Here is a 27,259-nt window from a genome sequence, read left to right as displayed (position 1 = left end):
AAACCAGCATTGGACTATAAAATGTTCTTCTCATCTACCTCCTTTACAAGACCAAGACATGAAGTGAAAGACCTTTGGTTAGCACCCAAGAAGATCATTGGTTTACTCCATACTTCTGTGACAGTCTTTTGACACTGCTGGCTACACAACAAATTTCATCAATGTGCTCCCCTCAGTTCTCTCTTGCAGGAGACCTGTGGCCCATAGGAAACCACTCACAGCCATTGGTTCAGCCTATATCACTTGTAATTTTGCATTTTCATATTTCATCAATTCTACAATTCTACCTTGTTTGTTAGGGTTCAATACAACAAGTTACAATTCACTACCTTTATTTTTCTTTCAAATGCTATAAAACATACAAACAATAGCCTAATCTTCTCACAAACTGTTAGGAACCACTTCCACCGTACCTGATGATGATAACCCAAGATCCCAATAACCACATTCTAACACACATGTACTAAAAAGTCACAGAATGAAAGAAACTTGTTACTTGAAGAACGAGAAAAAATAGATGTGCTTGGCATGTTAATGTGAGTAACTTACCCACACGATTACTGCTACAAAAAAAATTATGAAAATACTATGAACTTCAAAATAGGAACATACTTTAGGGGCCTTGTTCTGGCTAATGCCCCTGTAATAGATGGGTGAAGAGAGCCCTGGCAACTCAAAATCCTTTCCATTTTCAATCCATCACTAAGCTGAATAAATCCATCTGGCAAGTTGGCCACTGTGTTGAACAGATAAAGAATATAAACACCATTTCATTTATAAACTATACACATGATTTTAAAAAAAATGTACACAGTGCAGTACAAGTCACAGACACAACTCCTAAAATGACTTCTATATTTTTGACTTTGTAAATACAATTTCCATTGCCATATATCTACCTTTTCAATAAGTTATATAAAAGATTTATTTGTATACACAGCTGTATCAGTACAACAGAATCTAGAAGTCAAATTAATTACGTAGAAACCATAGATGTTTCAGAACTTCTGTCCAGGACATATCACTGAAGACCTATCGCAACAAATCACCATAGACTTGTTCCCATGACCTTTAGTCCAATGCATCTTCTCTTGCCAAGTCCAACTTTTTAACATCTTTGTTAAAGTATTGGGTCACCAATCAGCTTGCTGTGTACACTCCAAAGATCCTGAGTGAAGAAAAAATCAAATTTATTGAGAGAACTTCAGAAGCATGTTGTTTTATCATGCAAAATAATCAACTGCAACCAATTATTAAAAAATTTCACAAGTGGTTAGATAAATAATACAACTAAATACACATTACAATATGGAATCACAAACAATCATATACAAGCTAACCTTCTCTAACAGCAAAAATTAACATCTAGTCTACTGCAGTCTACCCAGGGTAACAAAATTTGACAGCAAAACTATCATTAACACAGTCCGATTGTCTTCTTTTCATTTAATGCAGTACATCTAATAAAACCAAATGCACAGCTATACAGTTGGCTTGTTTCCCCCCTCTTATACCATACTGTAATAATAAACACTAAATTTAATTACCTTAATGTCAATACAGTCTACATGAAAATACATTACAGTAATGAATTCACTCTAGAGGTTATCATTTGGTCCAGTTGTATACAATCATATAAAGCTTTTTTTATTACTTTGTGGTACAAGCAGCACAATTTTTGGAGCTCTGGGCAATAGCTTAGAATGTACATCAATATGCAAAGCAATAAATCAAAATGGCAAAGCCTACTTTGTGTAAGCAATTTAAGTCTTGTTTACTATCAACACGGTTGAATTGCCATTAAAGGAAACTAATTTGTTTCAATCAGGCACCCTGGATCTAACTGGCAATTTGATTTGAATATTATCATCATTTCTATTCTAAAGTGTCTGAAGGCGTTCTTCCAAACATACATACATACATACATATACCAAGGCTTTTTCCCCCTTCCAAGGGAGGTAGCCACAAAAGGAAAGGCATAAAAACACTCCCACCCATTTCATCCCTAAATACACTCCACACCCCTCCCACCCTTCCTCTCATCTGAGCACCTCCTGGATGACGGGTCATCCCTGAACCCTGCCCACCGCCCTGGGTCAGAAGCAGTGTCGCAAGACACAGTACATCCACAGCAAGGCCGCTTCATTTAATCGGCGACCCCCCCTCTCCGTCCCCCTTTGCATATAAGGAGAGGACGGGGAGAAATCCCTTTGGGCTGCGTCAAAATTTACTCACACATACTACCCCACCCCCCCGCCTATTCCTCCTCATGTCGTCACAACATCATCCATATACAACCATTCTCCACTCACCTCTGTCTTCCGTCCTCTCCCTTCCTTCCTCAACAGACATTCCCCTCTTCCCCAAAGCCCCCTTCACCCCATCCATCCACCTCATCCTAGGACGTCCCCTCATGTTCACTCCCTCCACATCTGCCTTCCATACCTCTTTTACTAGTCTTTCGTCACTCATTCTTTCCATGTGTCCAAACCATCCTAATATTCTTTCATCAACCCTCTCTCCCAAATCCTTTTTCACCCCTGTTCTCCTCCTCACCTCCTCATTTCTCACTCTATCTAGCCTAGTAACCCCCACCATACTTCTCAGACACCTCATCTCAAACACATTCAAACTCCTTCTCTCTTCTTCTCTTATGTTCCACGTTTCTGCCCCATACAGTGCTGTTGGCACAATCACTCCTTCATACAGTCTCCTCTTCGCATCCATTCCCAAATGTCTATTTCTCATTACACTCTTTAAACCACCAAGGCATTTACTCGCTTCTCTCAATCTACATTCTACCTCCACCTTCACTCCACCTTTTCCTGCTACACTTGCACCCAAGTATCTAAAACTATCCACTTCCTCCAGTCGCTCTCCCTTAATGTTCACTTCCAGTCTACTGCCACTTTCACCCCTTGTACATCTCATCACCTCTTATAAACTAATACAATATCATGACTTAAAAGAAGCAAGTATTATAATACTTTATAATGTACAGCAGTAAAGCCAAGCAAATGATGCTTGTTTTAGGATACTAAATTAAATATGTAGTGGTGAAAAATAGTCACATCTGATGCCTAGACTTCTGTAATGGCTGACTGGGTTAAAAAAAAAATACAATAGTGAATAAAACATTCAAACAATATATAAATACTAACTGGAAGATGGCCTACAGACACCAGCAACAGTCCTTCTTTATAAGATAATGATGGGAACATTATTAAAAGATCAAAGAACATTAAAATATGCTGCCAAACATTATTTACAAAAAGACAGCCAGTTCTATTTCAGACTTGAACATTTATATGAAACTCTCAAAAATTACAATAATTATTACAACTAAAAAAGGAAAAATTCTAGAACCAACTTGGAAAAATATCTTCAAACTGCCAAATGTGGGTCTACCAACTTCACTGCCTGTACAAGGAACACAAAATATCCTACTAAGTTGGATTACTGAAGAGTTGAACAACAAGCTGTTGTGAATGGCAAAACATCTAACTGGAAATATGATACACATGGAGTGCATCTGGATTTATTGTGTGTTTGTGTGTGTATTTACCTAATTGTACTATAAAGGAAAGGAGCACTGCTTGTTGGGTCCCATGTGCTTTGTGTGAGCACGTGTGTGTGTGTGTGTGTGTGTGTGTGTGTGTGTGTATTTACCTAGTTGTATTTTACAGGATGGGAGCTATGCTCGTTGCGACCCATTTTCGTATCTCTCCACATACAGTTTATTCTTGAACTCGTGTATAGTTCTGGCATTCACTGTTTCACTGTTTAGTTTGTTCCAGACATTGATCACTCTGTGTGGGAAACTGTTCTTTTCCAGGTCTCTTCTGTAACCATCCTCCTTTAGCTTATCATGCCCTCTTGTTTCTCTCTTGTCCCGTTTCAATAGGTCATCTCTATCAAGAACTTCTATCCCTTTCATAATTCTGAAGATGGTCAACAGGTTGCCTCTTTCCCTTCTATGCCCCAATGTTGACAGCTGTAATATCTCCAATCTTTGTTCATACGTCAAATTTGATAGTGTGGGTGCCATCTTTGTCGCCGCTTTTTGGATTCTTTCTAATTTCTGTGTGTTTTTCTTTGTGCTTGGTGCCCACATTGATATAGCATATTCTAGTTTCAGTCTTATCAATGTAGTAATTATTTTCTTAACCATCCTCTTCATCTATGTAGTCAAAGGCCACTTTCATTGATCTTAATAAGTTGTAAGTCTCTCCAAATACTTTATTTACACGTTTGTCAGGTGTCAAGTCGCTTGAGATGATTGCTCCTAGCTCCCTCTCCGAGTTTACTTTCTTTACTTGTTTCCAATTGTATATATTTTCCGAAACTCTGTTTTTGCCTCTTCCAAATTCCATTATGCTACATTTCTTGATGTTGAAGTTCATCTCGTATTTCTGGCTCCATTCCCATATTTTATCCAGTTCATCTTGTAGCGATCTGCAACCTTTTGTTTTCACTCTCTTGAGTAATTGGTATTGTCAACAACAAAAATTATGTAACAATTTACTCCTTTGTCCATATCATTTATGTATATGGCAAACATTAAAGGAGCCAAAACAGAGCCTTGTGGGATGCCACTTTTTACATCTTCCCATTTCAAACTTTTGTCTCCAAGTACCACTCTCATTTTTCTCCCAGTTAAGAAGTCCTTCAATCATTCCAATTGTTTACCTTGAATTCCTTTTTTTTTTTTTTTTTTTACTTATTAATTTTTTGTGTGGTACCTTGTCAAAAGCTTTCTGCAAATCCAGGAAGGCGCAGTCTGCCCATCCATCTCTTTCTTGTATTATCTCAATTAGTCTCAAGTAAAAGCAGATGAGATTTGTGGTGCACGATCTTCCACTTCTATAACCAAATTGTTTGGGGTTTATTATTTTCATTATTTTATTTTCTTCCAAGTGTTTTGTCCATCTGTTCCTGATAATCTTTTCGCATATTTTTGCTACTGTGCTTGTGGGACACTGGTCTAAAGTTTGTAGGATCTTCCCCATTTCCTCCTTTGAGTATTGGTAATATGTTTGCATCTTTCCAATCTTGCGGTACCTTTCCCTCTTTTAACCCATCCAATCCGACAGGCCTTAAACAGGACTGTGTCACAAACATCCGACAGTCCTTAAATGGGACAGCTACTTTGAGCGCTAATAAAAATCGTGCCAGCATTGGTAGCGCTGATATATTTGGTCGTGAGGTAAGGCCTATGGTAGTACTGTGAGCAACACAAGAAAACTGCAAACATAAATATAAGTGTTATGTAAGTGTAATACAAGTGTAAAATAAGTATGATATTAGTAAATAATATAAGTGTAAGATAAGAATGTTCATGGCTGTATACTCACATGTGGGTACGTATTGAATAATGAATGATAAAACATACGTAACTATAATCAGCCAATGAGTGAAAACACGTAGAACATGTGAAAACATAAATACAAGTGTTATGTAAGTGTAATACAAGTGTAAAATATTAGTAAATAATATAGGTGTAAGATAACAATGTTCATAGCTGTATAAATACTCACATGTGGGTGCGTATTGAATAATGAGTGATAAAACATACGTAACTATTATCAGCCAATATGAGAAAACAAGTAAAACATGTGAAAACATGTAAAAACAAATATAAGTGTTATGTAAGTGTAATACAAGTTTGAAGTAAGTATGATATTAGTAAATAATATAAGTGTAAGATAAGAATGTTCATAGCTGTATAAATACTCACATGTAGGTGCATATTGAATAATGAGTGATAAAACATACGTAACTATAATCAGCCAATGAGTGAAAACACGTAAAACATGTGAAAACACATCAAAACAAATATAAGTGTTATGTAAGTGTAATATAAGTGTAAAATAAGTATGATATTAGTAAAAAATATAAGTGTAAGATAAAATACCATGCTGCACCCATGCCAGAAAGGCGGAGAGTTGCCGCTACCACAATCTTCTCCAAATATCAGTTATTATTCTGAGACAACCACGGTAAGTAGAGCAATAAAAACTTGTAGGGTGATGCATTGTCATGTCTACTAACAGTAGAATTTTTTCCAGAGTAATTTGTAAGAGATGTTTTTTTTTATGATAAATGCGGTCCTAGGGGGTTGCGAATTTTGAGGCCATCAGCCCAGGCGGGTTAATGAGAAGTCTATTATCTTGTGTAATTTATCTGTCAGTTCATCTATACAATCTTTCAATATACAATCTGCAATTTCATCTGGTCTGTACAACTTTCTGACATCTAGGCTTTTTATTTGGTCTCTTATTTCCCTCTGTTATTTTTATTTCCTTCATCATGGGTGAACTTTCTAGGTGCTCGTTCTCCCGGGGTTGTGAGCTCTCAATTGTAAAAACAGACCTGAAATGTCTGATCATAACTTCTGCCATCTTTGTCATCTATGTACTCTATATCTCCTTCACGCAATTTTATTATATCATGCTTATCCTTTAGTTTGTCATTCATATATCTGTAAAAGAGTTTTGGTTGATCCTTACATTTGTCTATATCCCTTTCATATTCACTTTTTCTGTGTGTGTGTGTGTGTCTGTGTGTGTGTGTGTGTGTGTGTGTGTGTGTGTGTGTGTGTGTGTGTGTGTGTGTGTATTTACCTAGTTTACCTAGTTGTATTATACGGGAAGGGGAGCCATGCTCGTGGTGACCCGTTTTTGTATCTAACAAGATCAAGTTTGTTCTTAAATTCTTGTACAGTACTACCTCTCATTAACGGACTAAAAGGGGGGTAACAGTGTCCATTGATGTGAATAATCCGTTGATTTGGAGTGGTTTTCGGGTGGCATAGTGATTGCACAGCACTAAACAACAGCACCAAAAGCACAGCAAAAACACTGCAAACACAGCTAATCAAAGTCCATTAATGAGAGGTCTCACTGTATTGTGTTTGCATACACTATTTCTTCATCCAATTTGTTCCATATATCTATCACTCTGTGTGGGAAGCTTTTCTTTTTCAGGCCTTTTCTGTAGTTATCCTTTTTGAGTTTCATTACATGTCCTCTTGTTTTTCCTCTGTCCCACTTTAATAAGTCCTCTCTATTAAGGCATTCTTTTCCTTTCATAATTCTGTAGATGGTTAGTAGGTAATCTCGTTCTCTTCTTTGTTCTACGGTTGGCAATTCCAGTTCAGCCAGTCCTGTTCATATGTCAGGTTTGAAAGTGTTGGGACCATCTTTGTCGCTGCTCTTTGTATTCTTTCTAATTTTCTTATATTCTTTTTTGTACTGGGTGACCATATCAGCACTGCATATTCCAGTTTTGGCCTTATTGTTTGTAATATTTTCTTGATCATTTCCTTATCCAGGTATTTAAAGGCCACCTTTATTGATCAACAAATTGTATGTTTCTCCGACTATTTCATTTATATGTTTATCTGGCAACATGTCTTTGGTGATGATTACTCCTAGGTCCCTTTCAGAATTTACTTTACTTCTTTTCCATAAATTTTATACTATCCTATTCTCTTCTTGCTTTTTCCAAATTCAATTATACAGCACTTCTTGATGCTAAATTCTATCTCCCATCTCTTGCTCCACTGACACTTTGTTCAGATCACTCTGCAATGAGTCACAGTCTATTTCAGAGTTTATTCTCTTTAATAATTTTGCATCATCCACAAAGCAGTTCATGTAACTTTCAATGCCTTCGTCCACGTCATTTACATATATAGCAAACATTATCGGAGCTAGTGCTGACCCCTGTGGGATACCACTGCTTATTTCTTCCCATTTTGAATATTTGTCTCCAAGCACAAACTCTTATTTTTCTTCCATGTAGGAAGTCCTCCATCCAATTAATTGTTTTCCATGTATGCCTCCTATTGTTTCCAGTTTACATAGTAATTTTCTGTGTGGTGCTTTATTGAATGCCTTTTGTAAGTCCAGGAAGGCACAGTCTGACCAGCCATCCCTTTCTTGCAATAATCAATCAATCTTGAATAGAAACAAATTAAATTAGTGGTACAGGATCTTCCTTGTCTGAATCTAAATTGCCTCAGGTTCAGTATATTATTCTCCTCCAGATATTTTGTCCATCTATCTTTGAAGATTCTCTTGCAAATTTTAACTATAATATTCATTAGGGATACCGGTCTATAATTTTTTGGGTCTTCCTTATTTCTCCCTTTATATATCGGCATTATATTGGCCTTTTTCCAGTCTCTTGGTGTGTGTGTGTGTGTGTATTCACCATGGTCTTTGGATTATGTGTTGGGCTCCTGATCGACAGCTATTTCTCTCCCAGAAGAGAGCTTAGAGCTTGTATGACTGATCTATGGGTAATGCTGTGACCTTACATGCACACACACCCCACACACAAGAATTGGAGTAATGACTCAAAGCACAGCGATACTGAAATTATTTCAGCCCTGGGCAAGATTCGCCATAGTGACAGTCACAACCTCTAACAACCGCACAATCGAGTCATGAGTGTGTGTGTGTGTGTGTGTGTGTTTACCTAGTTGTATCATACAGGAAGAGAGCTATGCTTGTAGTGACTCGTCTTTGTATCTTTCACATCTAGTTTGTTCTTAAATTCTTGTATAGTTTTTGCACACACTGCTGTTGTATCCAATTTGTTCCAGACATCTACCCTCTGTGTGGGAAACTATTCTTTCTCAAATCTCTTCTATAACTATCCTTTTTGAGTTTCTTTTCATGTCCTCTTTTTTTTCTCTTATCCCACTTTAATAAATCATCTCTGTCAAAGACTTTCATCCCTTTCATTATTCTGTAAATGGTCAGTAGGTCTCCTCTTTCTCTTCTTTGTTCCAGGGTTGAGAGTTCCAGTTTGGACAATGTTTGTATGTCAATTTAGAATGTTGTCCATAGTGTCCCGGCATCTTGGTCTTATCAGTGTAACTAATATTTCCTTTACAATTTCCTCATCCAAGTAATCAAAGGCCACTTTCATTGATCTTATTAAATTGAAGGTTTCTCTGACTATTTTGTTGATACGCTTCTCTGGTGACATGTCTTTGCTGATAATTACTCCTAGGTCTCTTTCAGAGTTAATTTTTTTTACTTCCTTTGTACCAATTTTATATTGCCCTGATATTCTATTTTTACTTTTTCCAAAGTCCATTATACTACATTTCTTGATGTTGAAGTTCACTTCCCACTTTTGACTCCATTCCCAGACTTTATCCAGGTTCTTTCTATAGTGATTCAGTCTTCCTCTGTACTTGCTTTCTTTAGTAGTTTTGCATCATCTGCAAAGAAGTTCATATAACATTCCACATCTTCATCCATGTAATCTATATATAAAGGACTACAAAGGCAGAGCATGCCAACAGGAGACCTTTTGGTCCATAACTAGGTCGGATGTGAAAAAATGATAATAATGATAAATAAAAAATATAATATAAATAATAATAAATAAAATAAATGCACATAGTTAAATAATAAACAAACAGGTAAATCATAAATAATAATAAATTGACATACATATACCAAGGCTTTTTCCCCCTTACAAGGGAGGTAGCCAATAAGGAAAAGACATAAAATCATTCCCACCCATTCCATCCCTGAATACACTCCACACCCCTCCACCATCTTAGCACCTCCTGGATGACGGGTCATCCCTGCACCTTGTCCACCGCCCACTAATAATAAATGAGAATCAAAAAAATAATAATAAACAGACAAATAACAAAAATAAACAAATAATATTCTCTTGGGACATCTCCAGATATGATGGATTTCTTGAAAATAATTTCTAATGGAACGACCTCATTTTTCATTTCCTTTGAGATTCTTGGATGCCAACCGGCCCTGATGTTTTATTAACTTTGAGTTTTTCTCGTCCACCCTTAGTTCTACTCTATCCTTTCCCACTCCTCTCCCAGCTTCCTTTTCTGTCTAACTTTTCTTAATAGTTTTTTGTGGGGTACTTTATCAAATGCCTTTTGTAATTCCAGGACAGCACAATCTGCCCATCCTTCCCTTTCTTGTATTATATCTATTAACCTTGAATAGAAACAGATCAAATTTGGGGCACATGATCTTCCCTGTCTAAAACAGAATTGTCTCCAATTTAGTATATTGTTCTCCTTTAGATGTTTAGTCCATCTATTTTTATGACTTTCTCACAAATATTAGGTATTGTACTTGTAAGGGAGACCAGTCTATAATTTGTTGGGTCTTCCTTGTTTCCCCCTTTATATATTGGCATTTTTCCAGTCTTCCAGTACCATTCCTTCTTTGAGTGAGCAATCTGTTATATGTTTTGTCCATTAGTTCATCTATACATTCTTTTAGTTTCCAGTTTGCAATTCTGTCCAGGCCATGTGATTTTCTGACATCAATGTTCATTATTTGGTCCCTTATTTCTTTCTGTGTCACAATTAATTCTCTCACCGGGGGTGGGGGGGTGGGGGGGGGATCTTTCTCCCCTTTCTTCATCCCAATTGTGTGTGTTTTCTTTTGTGAACACAGATTTGAAATGTTGGTTCATAATTTCAGCCATCTCTATATCCTCTGTATATTCTATGTTCCCTTGACATAGTTTTACTATTTCCTGTTAACTTTTTAGTTTACCATTTACATATCTATTATGTCTTTTTCAGTTTCTTTTTTTTTCCTGCGTATTTTTACATTTCTTAGATATATATATCTGCCACTTTCTATTTTTTTATTTTTTATCTTCTTTCCATCTTTTCCAAGCTTTGTCTCTTTTGTCTTTTGCCACACTACATTTTTTGTTTTACCAGCATTTAATGTACACCTTTTCCTGTTTTTGTTTTGGTACATATTTATCCACTCCATTATAAATTTCTTTTAATATCATCCAGTTCTCTTCGACCTATGTTTCTTCATTAAAGAAATTTTCCTAAAAAGTCTATATGCCTAAAGGATGTGGAAAAAATTCAGTTTTCCACTAAGATGTATAAACTCCTTAAAAGGTCCATGAACCGTTACATCAGAAACTGAAACCATACATTAATTTAAAACAAGATATGATAATCTTACAATAAGTGAAAGATGCAAGAAATTTCAGTTTTCCATACATATGCATTAACTCCTAAAAGATAAAATAGCACAAGGTGAAACCATATATGAATTTAGAAATGGGTTATGGTAACTAGAATAAGAGATGGTACCCTACAAGCATTGCTCTTTTCCTGTATATTAAAATCGGGTTAAAAACATAGTCAGTCAATCCGTTGCCCCTGGTCTCTCTAGTAGAACAGCATCCTTCAGGAAACCATCAACAGTATCTGGGTGGGGCCATAGGTCACTCAGAGAAGACATTTTGTTGTTGTCTAAGGATGGAAGAACAGACGGATGGATGGACACACACACACACACACACACACACAAAATCAACAACTACAAAAATTTGGAATATATTGGAGGACAAAGATGTAAACTTCTGAAGAAAAGAGGTTTCCTAGACGACAAATATACGAGGACAGAAGTGAAAATTAGGTGTCAGGATGGAGGACAGTAACTAGTGCAGTCCCAAGTGGGTTAGTGATGTATCTTTTAATGTTCCTTATTCACAAAGTGACATTAACAATCAATCAATCCATGGCCCCTAGTCTCTTGCAGAAGACCCACAAGTAACACAATGTAGAGCAATAATCTATGCTAGCATGTTTGCTAATGATACAAAGAACATGAGAAGAGGGAGAAACAAGGACTGTAAGGAGTTGAAGAAATGTAGATACCACGTATGCCTGGGGCCTGGAGTGGAAAATGTAAAGTACTGGATCTGGGTACTAGATTAAAGAGATTGTCATTGAAATATTCAATGGGAAGTGACACAATTACATAGGCAAACAAACAGAAAGATCTGATAGTGTGGATACAAGATAACTGATCACCTGAAAAGGAGGAGTGCCATCAATTGGTGGATCAGGCAACAGCCATCTGAACAACACCTAGAGGAAATTATCTACTCAGGTTACTTTTGATTTTCCCCCCAATCTATTGTAATCATTAAAATGGACTTTGTCTTTGCTGTGTAAGTGTGAGACATTTCTATATCATTGTCAACTCTTCTTATGTAAAATGTGATACAAAAATAGTAGAAAGCAACAGAAACAAAATGGTTAATTAACTTGGTCCACACATCAAATAACTGCCTCTTAGAGCTGCACTTCTGGGTGGAATTTAGTATGGTGACAAGTTTCTGGCCCAGGGCAGTGGGCAGGAGACAAGGAGGACCCTTTATCCACTAGGAGCTAAGATGTGAGGGAGGAAAGGGTGGTGGGTGGGAGTGGAATGTGTGGGAGTGGAATGTGTGGGAGTGGAATGTGTGGGAGTGGGTACATGCCTTTTGACCTGGCTACCTCCCTTGTATGGGGGAATAGGCCCTTAGAGTGAAAAGATTACCTGTCATCCAGTGGAAGAGCTTACTATCCCAAAGTACAGCGATCCCTCGTTTTTTGCGGTTAATGGGGACCAGAACCGCCCGCAAAAAGTGAAAAACCGCAAAGTAGGATTTGCCCCCCACCTAGGAATTTTCGTGTATGTGTACGTGGGTACCAGAATGTTTAAAATATGTAAACAGTATTTATACTTTACATATTTGAGACAAAGATTACAACAGTATACGTATTTACTTAAATCGTTAATTATAAAACCTTATACAGTAATTAACATTTATTATACAATAATTAAGGGCGGTCAGACGCAATGATAAAAAATATTAATAATAATAAAAAAAAATTATATATTGACTTGATATTTTTACAGTATAATCAAATTATTATTTTCCATATTCCATGAGTATTTGAACGATGTATGTCCGTCTCTTCACCCGTCAGTCCGTATGATGTCATTGATACCGTCACAAATGTTTTCCGATCTTAATACTTTACCTAGACTAACCTGCTTTTGCATGTAAAATCTCAAATACCATACAAACAGCGTGTAATTTTGTTTTTTTCTAAAATCTTAATAGATCAAGATATACATGGGTTATAAAATGCATGACTTTGTAACGTTGCACCAATAGTATTTTTTTCCGATAAAATTCCCTCTAGCAATATTATTATCATTTTAATAATTTATCAAAACTTACACGAGAAAGGCACAACATTCATGTGTTAGCATGGTAAGTTTTAAGAAAATTTTATTATTTTTTGATGAATTTTTTTATGAATATTTTGGAAAAACCCGCAAAGCACTGAAACCGCGAAATGTGAAGTGCAAAGTGGCGAAGGAACACTGTATATCAGTATAAGCATGCTAGGCAACAAAATTGTAATGAAGTGGCCTTGCTGTGGATGTGCTGTGTTTTGCAACACTGCTTCTGACCCAGGGCAGTGGGCGAGATGCAGAGATGACCCGTTATCCAGGAGGACCCAAGATAAGGAGGAGGGAGGGGGGTGAATTGGGAGTGGAGTATGTGGGGATGGAACGAGTAGGAGTGGATTTTAAGCCTTTGTTTTTTGGCTACCTCCCTTGTAAGGGGAAAAAGCCTTTGGTATCTGTATGTATGTACTTCCCATATAAGGGGGATAGAATAGATTGATAGACAAGCTTCAGAGAGGTGACAAAAATTATTCTATCAAGATAAACACCATGCGAGTATGAAGCCTTTATTAGTACAACATTTTGCTTGTTACAGTTCTTTCAAGTACATGTACTTGGAAAATCTGTACCGAAGTGTTGTCCTAATAAAGGCTCTGTCCTCACATTCAGGTGTTTATTTCAATAGACTTGTTGGCAACTGCCACTTTTATACAAAAATTATTCCCCCAAACATCCATCCTGAAGAACCACTTCATGCAGGTTATCTGTGGTCCCACTCTGTAATTTAATCATTCCATTGCTCCAGATTTCTCTTGCTGGAAGTCCAAGAACCTAAGGAATCTGGCTGAAACTGCCAAATTAGCAATAGGTCACTCAGCAGAGATCGTACATTGCTGATTATTACCGTATTTTACGGCTTGCAAGACGCTGCATCTTGGAAGACGCACCCTAATATTTGAAAGAAATTTCTAAGAAAAAAAAGAAATCATTCTCATACAAGAACACATTCACCATATACCCAACCACTGAACACAAAAACATAAGAAGTAAGGACGACACGTATTGGACGTATTGTTTACATTACGAAATCACTTGTCCGATTTTGTTTGTATGGTGATGATACTGGTTGGTGATTAGTAAATATACTATACATTTTTCATTGTCCAAGGGTGGTTTTATTTTCATAAAAATAAAAAATAAAAATAAAAAAATATGGATGAAGATATATACAACTCCACTGCCGAATCATTTTTTCGGTAGGCGGTGGTCAAAAGTGTCTTTCTGCTGCTCTTTTACATTGTTCTTTGGCATATCATACAACTTGTAGCTTGTATGCGTTAGTATAACTAAACCGTTTTGACGAACTAGCCACGGGTGATAATTTCCAGGACAAAAAATCTTATGACATGTGTGATAGCCTGATGGTAACTGATAAAGGCACCAGGCATTTGCGTGCGTTCGTGTGTATGTGTGTGTGGTGTTGCTGTGAGACGAGGGAACGGCCCATTTTCTCCACACGCCGAGTAGGCTCCAGGAAGGATTATGGCATTGGAAATACTTGTAACAGCTAAGTACTGAGTTTACATAATATAAAAGGTTGAATTAAATAGTACTTAAGCTAACATCATAGTGTAATGACTCAACATACAAATCCAGGTCACTATCGGTCAAGTGTCCAAGCTTACATGAGCCTGAGTGTTGCCTTGCAATACAACATTCGTCTTGGAAGACGCATTAGCATTTTTCAGGGTATTTTTTAGGAAAAAAAGTGCGTCTTGTAAGCCGTAAAATATGGTATTTCTTAGGGCAAGTTGCATTATGACAGCAATGGAAATTTAGACAGATACAACCTTTTTCTTCTCCTAACATCAAGAAATTAAAAGAGCTCATACCTCCCAATTTCCTTTGCCATCATATTCTATTTAGTAGAGTTGTCTGGAGCAAGTGCAATTGAGCATTAATACATATGAACCTCATCAGAAAAAAACACATATAATAAAAAAAGAAATGAACAATACAGGACATGCTAAAAAAGGTACTTAAAACAAACAAAACCTAAATCTATGTGAGTATCAGCACTGTTTTAGGAACTAATGAAACAGATTCTTTTAAATATGAAGGTATGCCACAAAATTCCATGGATTCATATTCCAAAGGCTGTTACATCATACATCCCAAGGAAAAAATAAAATAAACAAATATAAAAATATATAAAAATAATAAATGAAATAAAAATATTGTATGGCTGGCCAAATAGAATGATCCAAACCATGGTTGAAAATAATTCAAGCTTTTATCACAATGTTCAAATATAAAAAGTTGTACTTAAACCAAGTGCAGGAGTCTCGTACCACCTCACATCACATAGACTTAACATACCAGCTAAAAATGGGTCTCAAACCCATTAAACTTCATTAGTGAATCAACGAAAACAGTTACCCATATTACTAAACAAAGAAAACAAAGAATAAGTGGATACAACAAACGTGTTTGCTACTCTACCAAAAAATGAAACAAGACAACACAGCTATTAATGCACAAGCAAGGTCTAAGGAACGGTAAAAACATTACTAAAACCGGAGCAAGAAAGCACAATTGACGGCAGCACGCAGGTTCATGCAACTAGCTAAACCATCACCTTAAAATGAATCTTCCAACAGGCTGGAGTGTATATCATGTAGGCTCTGTAAATACGAGTATCAAATTAAGCAACTATGAGTCCTTTCTCACATTCAGCTCATGTGGTTATGACAAACCCAGTGAGTCAAAGAAAATTATGTTCCAGAACCATTTTCAGAGATATCCTCATTCCCTTCATGACCTGTATTCAAAGATTCAAAGGGAATACTAGCATTCTTGAAAATTGTTCTAATTACCATTTAAATGTACAGTACTTCCAAGTTATGCAAAATGTCACAAATGAGCTATGTGCTAAAAACTGCAAATAAAATAAATTTATCTCTCACTCGTATGCCACTCAGCAAAAATATCATTTAATAGCACAGCTTTCTGATCTGTGCTATTTGTAAACCCTCTCTTAAATCCATTATGTAAACCATACATTAAAAGATCACTATATCCAGTATCACACAAGTTTTGATAAACTGAATATAAAAAAATTACCAACATGTCTCATTTAATTCATAATAGATCCTTCCAGTTCATCACACTTGACAAAGTTGATCTACAGAAATAAAAACAATTCAAAATTGATTCTTCTAAAAAGCACTTTACTAACATGAACCACTACTTCACACAATAATTCAAATCTGGTCAAAGTTGTCTCCAGACTGGTTTGAGTATCAGGAGACAGCTGATTGCATGCACTGCACAAGCATCTTTTTGGCTAGATCACAGTTGTAAAATGGAGGGAGTATTACAACTATTTCCATTCAAAACACAAAGTTCTCGGCATGCATTAAATCTATTTCTGGGAAAATGTATTTCTTAAGGAAAGTTGTTCAGGATAATGCAAATGATGCTGCAGAAAAGAGAACTTCTGACAAATACAACAAATATCAAAGTGTTTCTCAAATAATACAAAGTACATAAATTGGCACACAATCAGTCAATTGAATCAAATAATTATACGCAATCTTACCTTGAAGTACTTGACTGTCTTAACTTTAAGTTCCAGTGTAGCATCTTCGTCACAGAGCATGATGGTGCGAGGGTGTTGCTGGAAGGCCGATACAGTCCACATGTGATTCACACCTTCCTCAATAGCCATATGTAAAGCATAGGCTTTATGTGATCCAAGGATAAGGATCATAACCTGAGTTGGAGACAGAACAAATACCTCAAATGATGGTCTGTTCTTCCAATGCATCACAAATCAATATTAAGAAAAAAATAGTAAGTACAACAGTAAACTACCATACATTAGACATTTGGGGATGGATGCTAAGAGGAGATTGTATGAAGGAGTGATTGTGCTGACAGCACTGCATGGGGCATAAGCATAGACCATAAAAGAGGAAGAGAGGAGTGTGAATGTGTTTGAGATGAGGTGTCCGAGAAGTATGATAGGGGTTACTAGGCTGGATAGAGTGAGAAATGAGGATGTGAGGAAGAGAACGGGGGTGGAAAAGGAGTTGAGAGACAGGACGGATGAAAGAGTATTGGGATGGTTTGGACATATGGAAAGAATGAGTGAAGAAAGACTAGTAAAAGAGGTGCAGATGGCAGATGTGGAGGGAGTGAACATGAAGGGGCAACCTAGGATGAGATGGATGGATGGGGTAAAAGGAGCTTTGGGAAAGAGGGGAATGTCTGTTGAGGAAGGACCAGAGAAGACAGAAGATAGGGGTGAATGGAGAATGGTTGTGTATGGACAATGTTGTGATGCATGAGGTGGAATGGGTGGGGGATGGAGGGCGAGGGAGTACAGCCCAAAGGGATTTCTCCCCATCTTCTCCTTTTCTGCATGAGGGGACAGAGCGGGGGGTCGCCAATTTAATGAAGTGGTCTTGCTGTGGATGTGCTGTGTCTTGTAACACTCCTTCTGACCCAGGGCAGTGGACAAGGTGCAGGGATGACCAGCCATCTAGGAGGTGCCAAGATATGGGGGAGGGAAGAGGGTGGTGGAAGGGTGTGGAGTGAGATGGGGATGGAATGGGTGGGAATGGTTTTTGTGCCTTTGTTTTTTGGTTACCTCCCTTATAAGGGGGAAAAAAGCCTTTGGTATATATATGTACATACATACATATATATACCAAAGCTTTTTTCCCCTTACAAGGGAGGTAGCCAAAAAGAAAAATGAATGTATGTATGTACATTAGATATATCCATCCTTTCTTTTGACAGGACAATGCTAATTTCATCTGGGCAGACTTGCAATTTTGATTGGCTTTGATAGTGTTCTCTGACCATCAAAGCATTTAATCTATCTTGAATCAATATATGTAGTAAGGTTTTATCAAGTCTCTGTTACCAGACAATTTCATTCAACTATAGGGGGGGGGCCACTATCAACAAAGGTTTAGCCATTAGTACTAGGGCTATCCTCCACCAAATTAAAATAATTTGGCACAAGCCAAAACAGAAATGGATAGGGGATTAAGTGCAGAACTCTTAACCATTATACTGTAAACACTTACCTACATCTGAACAAAAATACAAGATATAAATCAGAGGAACATCAACAGAGTATCATAACACTGAAGGGATTGAGCAAGAACTATCAAGAACCTGGGTTTCATAAATCATAATCTTACCTCCCTTGAATCCATAACAGTACCAACACCCACAGTAAGAGCCTGCTTAGGAACCTTGGACATATCATTGTCAAAGAATCGAGCATTGGCTGTAATGGTTTCCTGGTTGAGAGTTTTAACACGAGTACGAGAAACAAGACTAGACCCTGGTTCATTGAAGGCTATGTGTCCATCTGGCCCAATACCTGAACAGTGAAAAGAAAAGAAAATACAAGCATGAATGTGTCAATAAATTAACACACACAATCCTAATTTAAATAACACACACACACACACCAAGGACTACGATGTGTACAATTGTTTGTATCAAGATTCCAGGAATGAAGTACATGCAGTATTACAATCTTGTTGCCTAGTATGCTTATATTGATACACTTTGGGATAGTAAGCTCTTCCACCCATTTCACTCCCATTTTTTATTCCCTCTCATCTTAGCTCCTCATGGATGATGGGTCATCCCTGTCTCCTGGGTCAGAAGAAATATATTATCCTTGGTCTTGTTTTGTAACATCTTTCTTTTTCTCTCCTACATTACTAAGAACATGACTTAATAAATTATATCATTCCAAAAGTGTACATTATCCCTTTCCCTGTATTTTATGACTAGAATTTATTCTAGATAGGTACGAGCTGGGTGTATGTTTTAACCCAACCACCCATTTATAGAAGGGAAAATGCTTTTTGGTACTTGTATATATTTATTCAGCTGCCATCAGACAATTTTATTCCCTTGATGGCAACCCCTATGCAGAAATAGGATGAAACCCTTTCTCAGCGTAATTATACAACTCTTAAAATTCATTCTCAATGACACTAGGCAAAGCTATAAAGCTAAGGAATACCCCTATTGCAATGAAAGTGTTCATAATATACACATACATACACGCACTGTTCATTACAGCAGAGCAAGAACTGTATTTTCCTCACCTCCCACAAACAATTCAATTCCACCAGCATCAGTAATCTTCTGTTCGTAGGATTTGCATTCTGCTTCCAAGTCAGTTGCATTTCCATCAAGAATATGTACATTTGCTGGATCAATGTCTATGTGCTTGAATAAATTGTCCCACATAAAGGTGTGATAACTCTGAGGGTGGTTTCGTGGAATACCTGCACAAAAGTTTCATTAATGTAGTAAATGTAAGAACTTCAAATTCACTAGACTTTCATGCCCAAATGCATCAAAACAATGATACATACCCACATATTCATCCATGTTAAATGTCTTGACATATTTAAATGAGATCTTTCCAGCTTTGTGGTATTTTACAAGGCGTTGATAAGTACCAAGTGGCGTGCTCCCTGGTGAAAGAAAGAGATGGAAGAAAAGGAAGGAATAACATATACATACAAATGCACACACACAGATATATACCAATAAACAATAAATTTCCTTTAATTTTAGTGAAACCTTAAAGTTTTCTACAAGATCACCATCACTAGCAAATATCTAAATCATAATTAAATGTTCTAAACATATTAAACAAAAGGTGATAAAATAACCAAAGCGAAAGTCCATACCTGTTGGAAGACCCAAAACAAAATATCTGTCAGGACCTGGTTGGAAGTCTGTTATTCTTTTGATTAAATAACGGGCAGCCCATTCTGCCACATTGTCCTTCTCTTCTAAGATAACTAACCGCATCTGAGAACATACAATGTCCACATTAAAGTAATGACAATCACAGGCTTGGCTGTCAAAGTTTAGAAATAGCAATATACAGTATAAACTGTATAAAATTACATTTTCCATGACAAAAGTTTTACCCTGGATATAAATGTATGAACAATGTACAATATCAACATGGACACAGGTCCTACACATTATCTCAAATTCTTCCTCAGATATGAATGTAGCTTAACTAATATACACAAGTCTAACATTATATTAAAAGGCTTCTCATCTCACTTTAATCCCTTCAGCAGGTGGTGGTACTTTTTATTCAGTAGGTTTAGGACAGGTAGAGGTTGCTCGGATAAGATTTTTGTGGTACAGTAGATATGCGAGAAAGCTTTAGGAAAAGGTAAGGATGTTTTTTGGGCCTTTATGGATTTGTACAAGGCTTATGACAGGCCAGACAAGAAGGCACTGTGGGAGGTATTGCAGATACATGGAGTAGGAAGAAAGCTGTTATGAGCAGCCAAGAATTTTGACAAGAGTAGAGCCTATGTTAGAATTAAAAATGGAGAGTGAGTAGTTTGAGGTAAGGGTGGGACTTCACCAGGGATGTGTTATGTTACTTTGGCTTTTCAATTTATCCATGGATGGGGTGATATGAAAGGTAAATGCAACGGTAATAGGCCAGGGATTGGAGATGGTTAAAGAAAATGGAGAAAAATGAGAGAAGCCAGTTGTTGTTTGTTGACAACACTACACTTGTAGCAGGATCACAGGAGGGATTAAGGAAGTTTATGACAGTTTGGGAGGGTGTGCAAAAGAAGAAAGTTGAAGATAAATGAGGGTAAAAGTAGGGCAATGAGATGTACAAGGGGAGAATGTGACAGCAAATAGGAAGCAAGTATTAAGCTTTAGATAATTGGGTGCGAATGTGGCAGGAGAGGGAGGAGTGGAAGTGGAGGTAGAATGAAGATTGAGAAAAGCAAGTAAATGCCTTGGAGGATTAAAAAGTGTAATGAGAAATAGGCATTTGGGAATAGATGCCAAGATGATATTGTATGAAGGAGTGATTGTGTCAACAGCACTGTTTCGGGCAGAAACATGGAACATAGGGGAGGAAGAGAGAAGTTTGAATGTGTTAAGATGAAATGCCTGAGAAGCATGGTAGGGGTTACTAGGCTGGATAGAGTGAGAAACGAGGGGGTGAGGAAGAAAGCGGGGTTGGAAAGGGAGTTGGGAGATAGGGTTGATGAAAGTGTATTGGGGTGGTTTGGGCACATGGAAAGAATGAGTGAAGAAAGATTGGTAAAAGAGGTGTGGAAGGCAGAGGTAGGAGTGAACATGAGGGGGCAACCAAGGATGAGATGGATAGATGGGGTAAAAGGGGCATTGGGAAAGAGGGGAATGTCTGTTGAGGAAGGAAGGGAGAAGACAGAAGATGGGGTGAGTGGAGAATGGACATGTATGGATGAAGCTGTGATGCATGGAAGAGTAGGTGAGGGATGGGGGGATGGGGGGAGGGATGAGGGAGGTAGAGATAATGACATTTTGATGCAGCCCAAAGGGATTTCTTCCCATCTCTTTTTTTTTTCTGCATGAGAGAATGGAGAGCAGGGATCGCTGATTAAATGAAACAGCCTTGCTGTGTCCTGCTACACTGCTTCTGACCCAGGGCAGTGGGTGAGATGCAGGGATGACCCGTCATCCAGGAGGAGCCAAGATAAGAGGGAGGAGGATGAATGGAAGTGGAGTATGTGGGGATGGAATGGGTGGGTATGGATTTTATGCCTTCGTTTTTTGGCTACCTCTCTTGTAAGGGGGGAAAAGCCATTGGTATATGTATGTACATTTATGGTGCTTGCCAGTAATGAAGGGTTAAAGCCGACCTCACCTAAATTTTTCTGTACCCAGTGGCACTTCCCCAAATGACTGAGGATGAAATGGATGGATGGGGTGAAAGGGCTTTGAGCAAGAGGGAAATGTTGAGGAACTAAGAAAGCTGGAGATAGGGGTGAGTAGAGAGTAGGGAGTGGTTATATGTAAATGACAATGATGCAGCCCAAAGGAAGTTCACCCCATCTTCTTTATCAACGTGAGGGGATGGAGATTTTTTTCCAATAAGTGACTTGCCCTTGCTGTGGATATGCTGTCTTGCTGCATTGTTTCTGACCCAGGGCAGTGGACAGGGTACAAGGATGACCCATCATCCACAAGAAGCTAAGATGAGAGGGAGGAAAGGGTGGTGGATGGAAGTGGAACGGGTACACCTAGTTCTCTTAATCAAACACTTGCCAACCACCACTTGTGTGGATATTTGGGCCCAGGACATAAACCCACTTCAGGAATAGGCACAAGACATAAAACACCACCAATTCCCATAGTAGGTTTATGTCCTGGACACAAATGTCCACAAAGGTGGCAGCTGGCAACAGCTGAATTAAGAGAACTTCTGGGTGTACATGCCTTTTGACTTGGCTACCTTCCTTATCAGAAAATAAAAATAAATAAATTGGTATATAGGTAGATAACAGTGGCACTACTCGTTTTGTTACGAGTGTCACCCGACTATATCATTCATCTCCATGACACTAAATAACAAAGTAGTCATCAATGGAGTAAAATTTAAGCAACATCCAATTCCTAATTACCTTTCACAATCACATTTAATTCAAAACATGAACTACAATTCAAACTTTCTGATTCTCACTTGTACATTTTCAATCTAATTTATACAAGATTGATCTTAATCCTTAGTAACACTCCTACAGTTACCCTTCCATCCTTCCTCATGTCCAACCCATATCACTTCCCTGCATCATTACCTACACAAGAATATTCTACTATTCAACATCCCAATATTTGACATTTTGCTATTCTAACCTTAATAAATTATCAAAAAATAGATAACAATGACCAGAGTGTTCTCTTCTGACCAATGGGAACGTGCCACTAGTGTTATCTGTGTCACCTGTTGATGCTGCTTATAAACGGCAATACTTTTCCAGGTCCAAAACTGGATTGGGTAATAAGGTACTCCTACACCTAAGTGTCCTTCCAATTTCCCCTGTGATAACACACTTCATTTTTTTTTTTAAGGATGGACCTTTACCACCCCCCCTCCTCCAATGGAATTGTACAAATCAAAATCCATGCAATGTTGACAGGCTACTGTTCTGATGGGATCAACAAGCCAAACATTCTCTGTACATATCCATACCACTTCAACATTGCATTCGGTTGAATTACTACGACTTAGTGGCTGCTCCACTCATTATCTTATCTATTCGTCTTCAAGTACACTTCACTCGAGCAAGATATCTCCACTGCTTGAAGTACCAAGCATCAAGAACTATGCACTGAATGCAACCTTGAAAATATTCACCATCTTTAATGTTCTACTACACTTTTGTTCTAATTAACAATGCATTATTTTAAGGAAATCAGGAGCAGGACCAGATCCGAGAATGGTCCATTGACCCTAGCCTCCTCTTGGCCTGGGGTCTAACAGAACCAGAATGAAATCCTGGCATTAACCAGAAGAAAATATAAATAGTGTGCTGTCATGCTAAGAGGAATGAACAATTTCTCCCAACCCATACTATCTCCCAACTACTTGCAACGCCAATCCTAAATTACTTCCTCATTCTGCTTATGACCCCTTTCATTTGCAGCCTGCCTGGGACATTCATGCAGACCAGTTGACCATCCACCCTTCCTTTATGGTTGGAGACTAATCTCCACTCAATAATGAACACTGATCACTGTTAACCACTTCAGTATGACTCAAATTCCTGCACGCAACATCGGATGCCATATGTAATTTGCACCACACTACTCGCATTATAAAATATAGTCACTGCTGTATTATTTGTTCTCTTTTACTCTGAGTAATAATAAACAGAAAACACGTTCAAACCAGTTCATAGCATCCGAGAGTAACTCATGTACAACTATAAAAAAAATCTATAACCAACGCCGGCTTCCTTGTGTACCCACTCATGCCTCATGACGCCTACATAGGTGTCATTGTACGGAAGTGATTAACTTTGACTATCACTATGTTCATCTACTCCCTTCATATCTCTCAACCACTTTTTCTCCACACCTCTTTGGAGAGCTAGTTGTTGCTGACAACACACTAATGCCTTTCATCGAGGCTAGGATTCAGCCCGAAGCAGATTAAAATTAAAAGATACTTGTGAAAACAAAACCTATGTGAACCTTGCTCTTCTAAGTACATACATACATATACCAAGGGCTTTTTCCCCCTTACAAGGGAGGTAGCCATATTCAAAGGCATCCACTACCACCCATTTCATCCCATATAATCCACTTCCATCTATGCTCCCCCTGGATGACAGGTCATCCCTGCTTATCACCCACTTCCTTGGGTCAGAAGCAATGCAGCAAGACACAGCACATACAACATCAAGAACACTTAATTTAATCGGCGACCCCCCTCCTCTGTCCCCTCAATCAGAAAATGAGAGGACAGGGAGAAAACCCCTTTGGGCTGCATCAAAATATCATTCACACATACTCCCTCACCACACATCCCCCACCCACTCCCTTACATGCATAATAGCATTATCCATACAAAACCATTCTCCACTCACCCCTACCTTCTGTCTCTTCCTTCCTCAACAGACATTTCCCTCTAAGTAAAATGTAAAACAAAGATACCGCAAAGATTCAAATGACATACAAGAAAGCTTCCTCTAGACCTCCAAACCTAAAACATACCAAGGCCAAGGTTTGGTGAACTATCAACAGGCTTACAACTGATAAGACAGAGCTGAACAACGTGGTCTACAACCATGCAATACGCGTTGAAGCCTTTATCTTATCTCAGGGTCTTACGATAATCCACCAGCACACAAACCAAATCTGGGGTTTGGAATAACCTGTGGCCACACAATTCCATACAGACAGTTTTCAGACATGCATAATATAATATATGTATATTTTTCAATAGTGTCAATATACTATTACTGGAATAACAGTGCTGTGGCTAAACATTCCTACAAATTTTTGCCTGTAAAATAACCTTTCAATTGCCTTCATACCATTTTCAAAGCTCATCAAAACCCTCACCTACAAGTGTGTTGGCCCCAAGGGGACTGACACTGTCTCTGAACTAGGCCCAAGACTTCAATCAACTCTGACTGCATTTCCTTTACCTTTTCACATGGACTAACGAGATGTCAATCGGTAACCGCTCCTCTCCTCCTACTACTATATGTTGACACAAAAATTTACCCACACTAATATAATGCAGATACCAGTCCAAAGAAATCTATGGAAAGGACAGGGGACCATTGCCAATTACTATAAGACTGGATTTCAATCAGGGAAATGTGAGGCAACAATTATTATCTACAAAAACCATTCCCAAAGTTTTCACTAACTGGAAATCTTTGGCCCTAGAACAGCTGACAATGGTTCTTGAGCCCTCCCATTGATTTCTTGTAGATGAAATCTTGGACCGACATCTGTATTATATTAGTGTGAGAATGTTTCTAAGTCACACTATATAGTATTAGCAGGGGGAAAAGTCACCCATTGTCAGCTCTCACTCCCCCTTGTTTGAAAAGATAGAGGAAATAGAGTTATGAATGATAGACACCTGAAAACCTAGTGTCAGCTCCTTAAGGCTACACTTCCAGGTGGTAAGTTGACAGGTTTTTTTATGATGGGCAGCAGGGGGACTACTTTCTTTAAGATAAATAAAAGTGATCTGTCACAATAGAGTGACCATTTGTCATCATTTTTTAATCTAAAGACAATAACTTACCTAACCTAGCCTTGGACAAACCTCATTGTAAAGAAGCAACATCAACACCCTCTTCCTTGCTCTAGCCATCTCCATAAGAGATTGCATTGGGTGGATGTATCAACGAATTTTGGTGCACTCCTACTGAATATATTTTATATTTGTGAAGATTTAGTGTTAACAATTTCGTAATGCGAATAATTTTCAAAAAATAAATTCATCTCTTGTGGACAAAAAAGAAAAGATGAACCAGATTGCTCTCCTGAAATAAACGAGTGATGTAAGGAACTTATTTTGAAATTTAATAACATCGTTTCTATTTGTTAATTTTACCATTTGTCATTTAAAGCATGTTCCTTGAGAAAAATAACCTCCAGAAAAACATTTAAAAGGTGAAGATGGTCACCATCACAGACCAAACAAATTCACAAAATTTGTTAGATGCCGTCTCGGAATAATACTCAATTTCTGCAGCACAAAATACACATGATGAAACTCTTATGACGAGACTTAAATTTAAAGAAATACTAATGTGCCAGTTCAGGGCTACATTATCATAATCAGATGCAAAACATGTACTATTGTCTTGAAATCTATGTAACATTATAACATACCCTCATCAATAAAATATAAACCTTAAATGAGGAATTCTACCTATATTCACATAACTCACAATATTTCTAATGATTTCTCAACAATTCTGTGTATGAAACAAGTCAACTAGTAACTGTATATAGAACATTCTTGATGACCTTGATATTTATTGCAACTTTAAGCTCTTCTCAAGGTTAAACTACTTGACAACAAGCCCAACACCTCATGGCCTTGGATTCTTGGAATCAATGTTGTGTAACAAAAACCAGTAGGCATAAACCCACCCCATGCCTGCTTATCTACGACAGTACTAGTTCATACTCTAATTATTGCTAAATAACTGTGATATATCAAACGAAATAGTTGTGACATATATGCCTTCCCGAGTGCATTCTAAGTTGCTGCACCTACGTTTACATGGTATGTCATTATTTACGGTTACCTTACCTTACCTATACTAAATCATGGCTAATCTTAAAAATACGACCCTCTGAAAATGGGAATTCCGTTGTGCTACTACTATAATACATAAGCAAATCAAAAAGTTGAATAAATTCCAGTGGCCACGTCATTGGTTTTGAAAAATATAATTACCATAGAACATTCCAGTGTAACTATTTACTGATATTGACCACTAAGGATCAAATTACAACCTTCATCGTCTTACCTTGAAGTGCTTTATGGAGAAAAGTCAAATTAAGTTGCAAGCTCACAAGAATTTCCACAATTATCCTGCCGGTAGTTTCTGCACCAGCAGCTCGTTCCAGCTTTGCTGATCTGCAACTTTGGTTTCTTCCTATATTTTTTCAGAATAAGAAATAATATCTTCCTATAATTGATAACCGTGCGTTAAGTAATCCACATTTGCTTATTATAGTCCATTTGGTTAATAAAGTTTTGTTAAGTAATGCCATTCACGAACAACAATCATATTTACCAGTGACTTTAGCTCCGCAATGTCAATATTTGCGGACGACACTCAGTCCTCCTTCCCTGAAGGTTGCCAGATGTCTGAGCTACGCATAACTGTTCGTCAGACTCGTATGTT

At 37.7% G+C, this 27,259-nt stretch overlaps 1 protein-coding gene across 3 annotated transcripts in view; it reads right to left on the bottom strand.

Moving 5' to 3' along the window:
• Positions 1–315: 315 nt before the first annotated feature.
• Positions 316–27,259, bottom strand: part of Oscillin (glucosamine-6-phosphate isomerase Oscillin) — a 27,167-nt gene continuing 223 nt past the window's right edge. The window contains exons 1-9 of one of the 3 annotated variants that reach the window (XM_076192625.1): positions 27,149–27,259; positions 26,879–27,007; positions 19,748–19,871; positions 19,427–19,528; positions 19,154–19,336; positions 18,227–18,411; positions 16,612–16,785; positions 15,649–15,694; positions 316–1,168 (exon numbers count right to left, since the gene is read on the bottom strand). The exon at positions 27,149–27,259 is cut by the window's right edge and continues 223 nt beyond it. In XM_076192625.1, coding sequence (XP_076048740.1) covers positions 15,650–15,694; positions 16,612–16,785; positions 18,227–18,411; positions 19,154–19,336; positions 19,427–19,528; positions 19,748–19,871 — 813 coding nt within the window. In that variant the 5' untranslated portion in view covers positions 26,879–27,007; positions 27,149–27,259 and the 3' untranslated portion in view covers positions 316–1,168; position 15,649. The remainder of the gene's footprint in view (positions 1,169–15,648; positions 15,695–16,611; positions 16,786–18,226; positions 18,412–19,153; positions 19,337–19,426; positions 19,529–19,747; positions 19,872–26,878; positions 27,008–27,148) is intronic. The other 2 variants (XM_076192624.1, XM_076192623.1) reach the window with 2 other exon arrangements.

The sequence above is a fragment of the Oratosquilla oratoria genome, chromosome 11, assembly GCF_046742065.1.
Source record: "Oratosquilla oratoria isolate Oo_2021 chromosome 11, ASM4674206v1, whole genome shotgun sequence".
NCBI classification, from domain to species: Eukaryota; Metazoa; Arthropoda; class Malacostraca; order Stomatopoda; family Squillidae; genus Oratosquilla; species Oratosquilla oratoria.
The sequence above is the reverse complement of the archived record's forward strand: the minus strand, read 5'-3'. Positions and strand labels throughout refer to the sequence as shown.